We start from the raw sequence: 9,682 nt of genomic DNA on the forward strand, positions 1-9,682 counted from the left end.
TGGCTGATTTATCTTTCCCTGTCAACACCATTCTTTGTCTTCTCCCCATAACCCCTGACACCATATGAATCAAACACCTGTCAATCTCTGCCTTAAAAACATCTATTGATTTGGCCTCCACAGCCTTAAATGTTATAAAGTACGTTGCAGGTACTATCACAATGTTTAAGAAACATTTAGACAGAAACATGGATAGGACAGGTTTATAGGGATATGAGCAAAAGCAGGCAGGTGGGACCAGTGTAGATGGGGCATGTTGGCCAGTGTGGGCAAGTTGGGCTGATGGGCCTGTTTCCACACGATAAGGCTCTATGACTGATTGTAAATGCTTAAATTCCACTCCACTTCACCTTCAAATCTCACAATTGAAAATGCAGCGTCCTTAACCTCTGAAAAATTGAGGAGTCAGCTGCTCCCTCCTTGCGTTTGAAGTTCCTGTACAAAGTTTGTGACTCCCAAAGAGGAGTGAAGCGAGGGGTAGCTCTATCCCTTGATCATGTTGTTCTCTCAGATGAAAGGAACCAAAGTGCCCAGATAGGCCACAGGACAGACGCTCTCCTCAATTCACGGACCATTTGGGAAAGGTACATTGCCTTTATTGGAACCTCTTGTTCAAAGACATTTTTTTTTGCAGGGTATTTTTTTTTGCTTTCCCAGCAATGGAAGGATGTTGCCTCCTCCTCCGACTGCCGCCCTCTCTCCCACCCCTAGTTCACACCTCAGTACTTATAGCCCTGCCGCTGGCCGGCGTCTCCCGCACCGTGCTCTGGCGGCTCACCGGGTAACCTTGGAGCGACGACATTTTGAAGGGTGGGCCCGCCTCTTTGTAGCGGGCGGGAGTGTAGGCGACCCGATCGCCTCCGTTGCGCATCTCCTCGGCGGTCTGTATGTAAAATGGGGAGCGGCGGGGGGAGCAGTCGGGACACGAGGCCCTCGCCGCTGCCTGTCTGGGCTCAACCGGCGCAGGCAGCTGAGTGAGAAACCCGTCTTCAAAGTGCGCGTTGCAGGCGTCGCATGCCAAGTGTGGGTGAGGGTGTAAATCTGAGTCTTCCTCCTCATCGTCCGATTCACTCTTGCAACAATAATACTGGCGGAGAAAACACACACAAAAAAAGAAACAGGCTGAAGATAGGATTCAGAAACTGGAACCAAACAGCTCTCTGATTATCTCCCTACTAATTCGTTGCCTTGCATCCCAAATAAACTTCACTCATCCCAGACTTGCAACAGTAAAACTGGTGGAGAAAACAAAAAAAAGAAACAGGAAGGAGACAGGACTCAGAAACTGGAAACAAACAGCCCTCTGATTATCTCCCAGCTAGTTATTTGCCTTGCACGACAAGTAAAGTCATCCCAGACTCTGCAGCACATGGCACCCAGTTTCCTTCACCAAGGTGTCACCCTTTCACACAGAGGGTGGTGAGTGTATGGAACGAGCTGCCGGTGGAGGTAATTGAGGCATGTAGTATTGCAACATTTAAGAAACATTTCGATAGGTGCATGGATAGGAAAGATTTAGAGGGATTATGGGCCAAACGCAGGCAGGAGGGACTAGACTAGATGGGACATTGTGGGCCGAGAGTCCTGTTCCTGTGCTATACTGTTCTATGCCCATTCTCATTCATGCTCTCGTGCCTCTCTTTTTCTCTCTGAGGTTCTGCAATTCTTCAAGTTTTCTGCTGTCCTCCAGGGATACTCCTGAAGCTTCACTGGTCACCACGTGTGTGCAATTGCCCTATCCTGGGGTTTGCTGCCAATGCCTGGCTCTCTTTGCTAAGAAGCTCCTTATAGCCCTCTATTGTCCCTCTCCCAGCCCAACCTCTTGATCACCTGCTGTGATATTAATTTAGTTTAGTTTAGTTTAGAGATACAGCATGGAAACAAGCCCTTCAGCACACCAAGTCCACCGATAAATTAGCACTATCCTAATAATAATAATAATAAATTTTATTTATGGGCGCCTTTCAAGAGTCTCAAGGACACCTTACAAAAATTGAGCAGGTAGAGGAAAAACATGAAAGGGGAATGAAATAAATAGTAGAGACATGACTAGTACACAAAGTACAGACAGAATTCAATACAAAACACAGTATGAGGCAATTAATGCACAGATGAAAAGGGACGGGGACGTGGGGCTAAGGATAGGCAGAGGTGAAGAGATGGGTCTTGAGGCGGGACTGGAAGATGGTGAGGGACACGGAATTGCGGATCAGTTGGGGGAGGGAGTTCCAGAGCCTACACACTAGGGACAATTTATAACCTTTACCAAAACCAATTAACCTAAAAACCTGTACGTCTTTGGAGTCTGGGAGGAAACTGGAGCACCTGGGGAAACCCATGCAGTCACGGGGAGAACGTGCAAACTCCATACAGACAGCACCCGTAGTCAGGATTGACCCCAGGTCGACTCTACCGTGGTGCTATCGTGTTGCCCCCCCTGCTATCGTGCCGTCCCAAAGTCATCTCCCTAAGTCATTCCTTAGGACATTATAAATGGTGCTGTCTGAAATCAGAAGAGGCTACAAAATACCTTAAGACCATTAGACATAGGAGCAAAATTCGGCTCCATTTGGCTTATTGCCACTTTGCCACTCGACCATGGCAGACCTATTTTTCCCTCTCAACCCCATTCTCTACCTTCTCCCCGTAACCTTTGACACCCTTACTAATCAAGAACATATCAATCTCCGCTTTAATAATGCCCAATGCCATGCCTCCACAGCCATCTTGTGGGAATGAATTCCACAGATTCACCACCTCCTGGTAAAAGTAATTCCTTTCTCATCCCCACTCTAAAGCTATGTCCTTTTATTCTGAGGTTGTGGCCTTTGGTTCTACACTGTCCCATTACTGGAAACATCCTTTCCACATCCACTCTATCTAGGCCATTCATTATTCAGTAGGTTTCAATATGATCCCCCTCATCTTTCTAAACTCTAGGGTGTACAGGCCCAGAGCCTTCACATGCTCCTCACACTTTAACCCAATCATTCCCAGAATCATTCTCGTAAACCTCCTCTGGACCCTCTCCAACGGCAGAACATGCTTCCTCAAATATGGGGCCCAAAGATGCTCATGATATTCCAATGTGGTCTCACCAGCGTTTTATATAGCCTCAGAATTACACCCTTGCTTTTATATTCTAGTCCCTTAAAAAGAATACTAACATTGCATTTGCCTTTCTCACTACTGACTCAACCTGCAAATTCTCTTTTGGGAATCCTGCCTAGCACTCCCAAGTCCATTTGCACCTCCGATTTCTAAATCCTCTCCCCATTTAAAAAGTAGCCTCTGCTTTTAATCCTTCAATTAGGACCCAGATATCTAAAAGCCAGCAAACCTAGGACTTCCTAGGTCCAATGACTTTACCTATAGAGACAGCAAATCCAATACAGGGCTCCTGGGCTACTCCAAGCAATGTTTGATATAGAGGTGACCACTGAGACCCAAGCCAATGTCCTACAGTTGTCTATCACACTCATAATGACTGCAGGTCCCTGCGACACGGCAAACCGCAGCAATTCTTGTGCCTCTGCATCGCATGTTGTGGGTTTGCTCCTTGGAGTTTCTACACCCAGTCTAGGTGACCACTAGCCTTGCCTTGTAGGAGTGGTGTGAGGCTGATGCCAATGTCCTCTGGACTAGACATTAAACCAATGTCCTGAATGGATACAATGAAGGAACTCTGCGATATTTTGAAGAAAAGATAGGAAGCCTAAACAGAAACAATCCCTTAGCCAATATCATTAAATCCCATGTTAGCTGACTTGTTGGTGTTTGTGGGAGATATCTGTATGCAGAATGGCTGCCTAATTATCTTCTACATTAAAACACTGACTGCTCTTCATCGCTGTGAAGCACTGACACATCTTGAGGCTCTGAAAAATGCTACGTCTACAAAATTATGGCAAGAATTGGATAACTCCTCACACAGTCAATATTTTCTCTTGTTTCCCTTATCTCTGAATGGCATAGTAGGTTGCCATTTGGCCCATGGAGTCTTATGCTGGCCACAGATCAACTTCAGTAATTTTTCCACCGATAATTTTCCCCGTGACCTATCCTCCCACATGAGGGGAATATAGAGGGTCAATGCACAGAATATTTTATCCAGGATTGGAGAATCAAGAAACAGTGGACATAGGTTTAAGGTGAGAGGGGCAAGATTTAATAGGAACCTGAGGGGCAACCTTTTCACGTGGTGGGAATACGGAACGAGCTGCCAGAGAAAGTAGTTGAGACAGGTACGATAACTACTGTACATTTAAAAGACATTTGGCTGTACAGGCCGACCATTGATTTTCTGGCACTCTTGATTTCAGAGCCTTTCTGGATTATCCGTTTTGCTGGACCAACAGAGGTCACGGCCTCCGTGAGGAGTCCAAAGGTACCAGAACAGTCCGCCTAGGCCGTTGAGGGGCTGAGATACCGGCCTGCCAAAGTTGGCCTTGGAAGTCGGCTATGGGAACACAACTGCAGGCTCCGACCGGGCTGGAGTTCCAGAGCCCTGGCCACTGGGGGAAAATACGGCCTGCTGATTAGGCACGGAAGTCCCAATGAGATAGAACCGCCACCTCATCTGGCTTAGGCACCACATTTTCGGAGGTACTTCCGGGTGGATTTCTCTCGTAATTTTGTCCAGATTAAAGGAGGTGCTGGACCACGTCGTCGGAAAATTAGTGGTGGACCTCTACATGTATGGGAAAGGTTTAGAGGGATATGGGCCAACTGTGGGTAAACGAGACTATCTTAGATGGGGCATCTTGGTCGATATGGATGTGTTGGACCCGAGGGCTCATTTCCATGCTGTATAACTCCATGACTTGAACCCCCCTCCCCCACCAGATTCTGTCACTGACCTACACACTCAGGGCAATTTACAGCGGCCAATTATTCCAACAGCTGGCACGTCTTTAGGATGTGGGAAAAATCAGCTACCTGGAGGGAAGGAGCAAACTCCACAACAGGCAGCACTGGAAGGCAGAATAGAAGTAGGGGCACTGGAGCTGTGAGGCAGCGGACTCACCAGCTGTTCCACTCCAAACACAAACATAGTCTTCCCAGCAACCAGGAAGGATTGTGTTATAAAGCAGAAACCCATAATTCAGAAACTGTATGTTTGTATGTATACGTATATGCATTGCTTATTCTGCAAACCCATCCCTCTATTAGTGACACTTGCTAACTCACCTGGAGTCTACAGTAACAGAGCACACCTATGATACAAAGCAGTATCACTGTTGCTAGTATTCCACCAGTGATAACAACAGTTCCAGCTGTCATCCGACCAGTTCTCCATCAAACCCTGGAAAAGCAAAGAGAAGAGATGGTAATGGGTAATGTAATAAGATGCTGGTTTATACCAAAGATAAAATGCATTCAGAGAGTATTCAGACCCCTTCACTTTTTCCACATTATGTTACGTTACAGCCTTATTTTTAAATGGATTAAAATTTTTTTTTTATCATCAATCTATACGTAATACCCCAGAAAGAAGAAGCGAAAACAGGTGTTTAGAGATTTTTGCAAAGTAATTAAAAATAAATATTGTGGCGGCACCCGGTGGTTGGGCAACTTGCTACACGAACCCTCAGCAGTCGGGGGTACGGGGAGGGGGATCACTGTTTTCAAATCCGGGTCACCTTCATAAGATAAAAATGAGGTTTGGAGTTGTTGGAACTCTCTTCCTCAAAGGGTGGTGGATGTAGAGCATTTTTAGGGCCGAGGGAGATACAGTCTTGATAAATGAGGGGGTGAAAGATTTCGGAGTTGTGGAGGTTCCAATCAGGTCAGCCACGATCCTGTTGAAATGTGTAGTGGTTTCAGAGGATGATTGGCCTTCTGCTCCTGATTAATTTTTTTTGAAAGATTAATGCAAAATAATATTTCAATCCTGGAAAAGAAAATTGAGTTTCAACTACATTCAGTGACTGAATGTCAGGGCATTAAAAAGCAACTGGTAGGAAATGCTGACTTATGAACCGCACATTCATTTGAGCAGGGAAGACCAGTCTTTCCGTCAAGCCTCCATCAAGCCAGTGTATGATGGTTGGAGGTTAAATGTTTAAACACTGGAAGTACAGCTGATCCTTTGCTGCCATTGACTCAGAGCGTGAGACCACTTGTAGGGACTTGTGAAAGGTAGAGAGGAAGATGACCTGCAGAGATTTGACCCTTCCACTGGCCACTTCTGATCACCGAGTGGGACAACGATGAAGGGTTCCATTTGCAAAATGGAATCCAAAATAGGGGAAAAAAAGTAGTGTCGCTGTTCCCGGCACTGCCATGAATTGCTCTGGTTCCTCATTAGGCTTCCTCGCGCACCGAGCTTACAAGTTGCAAGTGGAATTGAAGCTGTGTGTCATTTGCTGCAAAGCTCTGCTCTGGATTGTGACTGACTTGTTAGAATACTAACAAGCTTTAGAGTCAGGCAGCGGTAGACCTAACCCATGCCTTCAGCGGCAATGCATCAACGAGTAACAAGCCACCTGGTCCACCAAGCCCATGCCAGCCTTTAATTACCCATCTATACTAATCCCATGTGCCATGGTTCCTTATGTGCCGTGACAATTGAAGTGACAAACGTTGTGGGAGTCTCTGCCTCCATAACTCGCCTAGGTTGGTCAGACTCTAAACACTCTCTGGGTGAAAAACATTCCTTCACTGATCCCTTCCAAACCGTTGAACCCATGGCCTCCGGTTTCAGACACCTCTTCTGTAAAGTCATTATAATACCTTTTATCCACTGTTTGTTACAAATATTTCCAGATTCTCCATGCAATAGTGTAAAGGAGTTATCATCGGTATCGCTCAACCAATGACATTGAAACTAATTAGTTTAGTTTAGGTTAGAGGTACATGGGACATGGAAATTGGCCCTTCAGCCCACCGAGTCCATTCCGACCATTGATCACCTGTTCACACTAGCTCTGTTATCCCACTTGCACATCCTCTCCCTACACGTTAAGGGGCAATTTACAGAGGCCAATTAACCTTCAACCTCCATGTCTTATGTCATAGAGTCATATAGCAATGAAACAGGCCCTTTGGCCCAACTTGTCCATGCAGAACAACATGCCCCATCTATATTAGTCCCACCTGCCTGTGTTTGGCTCAAATCCCTCTAAATCTATACTGTCTATGTACCTGTCTAAATGGTTCTTAAATGTGATAGTACCTGCCTCAACTACCTCCTTCAGATTTAAACATTTATTCCTTTGTTCCTGTGAGCTGATGTATACACTGTTGGTCACCCCTTTATAGGAAAGATGCAAATGAACCAGAGAGGGGTTAGCAGATACTGACAAGCACTTTGCCAGGATTGGAGAATTGCAGTTATGAGAAGAGATTGGATGAACTGGGGTTGAGAGGAATAGAGGACAGACAATGGAAATAGAACATAGTAAAGTACACAAAGCTGGGTGGCAGTGTGAGCTGTGAAGAGGAAGTTAGGAGGTTACAGGGTGACCTGGACAGGTTGAGTGAGTGGGCAGATGCGTGGCAGATGAAGTATAAAATAGATAAATGTGAGGTTATCCACTTTGGCGGCAAAAACAACGGGGCACATTATTATCTCAATGGGGTTAGGTTAGGTAAGGGGGAGGTACAGCGAGACCTGGGTGTCCTTGTACACCGGTCACTGAAAGTTGGCTTACAGGTACAGCAGGCAGTGAAGAAAGCTAATGGAATGTTGGCCTTCATAACAAGAGGATTTCAGTATAGGAGTAAAGAGGTTCTTCTGCAGTTGTATAGGGCTCTGGTGAGACCACATCTGGAGTATTGTGTACAGTTTTGGTCTCCTAATTTGAGGAAGGACATCCTTGTGATTGAAGCAGTGCAGCGTAGGTTCAGGAGATTGAGAATTTGTGGATTCCCTGCCACAGAGGGCAGTGGAGGCCAAGTCACTGGATGGATTTAAGAGAGTTAGATAGAGCTCTAGGGGCTAGTGGAGTCAAGGGATATGGGGAGAAGGCAGGCACGGGTTATTGATAGGAGACGATCAGCCATGATCACAATGAATGGCGGTGCTGGCTCGAAGGGCCGAATGGCCTCCTCCTGTATCTATTTTCTATGTTTCTATGTCACAGCACAGGAGCGGGCCCTTTGGTCCACAATGTACCAAGCTAAATTAATATAATCTGCCTGCATATGATCCATACCCCTCCATTCCCTGCCTATCAAAGGTCTAACAATGATGAGGAGCCGAGGTAGTGATAGTGAGAGCATCTATTTGCCTGAGGACAGGGATCTGCTGAGGACAGGACCTGCCGGAGAGGACGGTGGAGGGAGAAACATCTTCACATTCAAACAGCACTCACATGAGAACTTACACAAGATCTGTAACCTGCAGGGCTATGGGCCCAGTGCAGAAATGAGATTTATGCCAGGTAGTTGTTTCTGGACCAACACCGACAATGATGGGCTGAATGGCTTCCTTCAGAGTTGTAGCAAATGTTATACTCTATTTCTATGATTTTACATTTCAGTAATTTTGGAAAAGTAAATATTTGTATGTGGCAGGTGAGTTTCTGGGTGCTGACATGCTTTTATAATCTAAAAAGGACACAAAGTGCTGGAGTAACTCAGCGGGCGGGTCAGGACCCTTCTTCACCACTGACAGGCTGAAGATGGGTCCAAACTCGAAGCGTCACCTTTCCATGTTCTCCAGAGACGCTGCCTGCCCTATTGAGTTACTCCAGCACTTTGTGTCTTTTCTTGTAAACCAGGATCTGCAGTTTCTTGTGTCTCCTTTTGTAGACTATGTTGTTTGCAGTACCAGGGAACATCTGACGGTGGCGGTATGGGCATCAGTTGGGAGTCAGGCTGCATCTATGCCTTGGTTGCATGACAGCATTCTCCCAATGTCATAAACAGCCGGAAACTGGGAAGGAACTCTCTTGATTAAAAATACAAGGTCATCAGAAATTTAACATTTTGGGTTGCAAACTAGAAATTCAAGATGCAAACAAAACTAGTTCAGTTCTGCAGCAATGCAACATCAACTGAAATGATATATCAACAATACAGGAATAATAGAGCACTCAAAAGACCAGCTTTTATTCTGAAGGAGGATCTCAACCCGAAATGTCACCTATCCATGTTCTTCAGAGATGTTGCCTGACCTGTTGAACAGTTCCTTGTTTCCACTTTTATTAGACATCGGGCATCAATGGGGGGTATTGACACTGATAGAAGATTCTGATTTAAATAACTTCTCATCGTCTTTTGCTTAAATTCCTTTCTAAGTTATTAATGGATTCCTCCACCAACTTATTTTCTGGTTTGGTGTCCCCAAAACTCTCAGAGCAAATTTCACCTTTCCTCTGGATTTTTGGTCAATGATCTTAAATCTATGATGATTAAATCTCTCGCCAGAGGATAGACCTCTCTGTCAAAACCCTCATTATCTTGACAGCCTCTACAAGGTCACCTCATACCTTCCTGTTTGATGACAACAAACTTATCCTCCACCCACTCCTCAGAACTGGCCCTTGTTGCGCGGAAACCTCTTACACGCTTTTTCTATGGCAATTAAATATTCCCTCAAGAGACCGCCCAGAGTTCACAATATTTCAGCTAGTTATTTATAAAATCATCTTTCACGGGCTCAGTGGCACAGTGGTAGAGTTTCTGTCTTACAGTGGCAGAGGCCCGGGTTTGATCCTGACTATGGGTGCTGTCT

At 45.6% G+C, this 9,682-nt stretch overlaps 1 protein-coding gene across 1 annotated transcript; it reads right to left on the bottom strand.

The window, feature by feature from the left end:
• Positions 1–574: 574 nt before the first annotated feature.
• fam163a (family with sequence similarity 163 member A) lies at positions 575–5,299 on the bottom strand. Its single transcript, XM_033029156.1, has 2 exons — positions 5,191–5,299; positions 575–1,087 (listed from the first exon to the last, which is right to left on the bottom strand). The coding sequence occupies exons 1-2, from the start codon at positions 5,281–5,283 to the stop codon at positions 713–715; spliced, it is 468 nt and encodes a 155-aa protein (XP_032885047.1). The 5' UTR covers positions 5,284–5,299; the 3' UTR covers positions 575–712.
• Positions 5,300–9,682: the final 4,383 nt, after the last annotated feature.

This window comes from Amblyraja radiata, chromosome 10 (genome assembly GCF_010909765.2).
Source record: "Amblyraja radiata isolate CabotCenter1 chromosome 10, sAmbRad1.1.pri, whole genome shotgun sequence".
Taxonomy (NCBI): Eukaryota; Metazoa; Chordata; class Chondrichthyes; order Rajiformes; family Rajidae; genus Amblyraja; species Amblyraja radiata.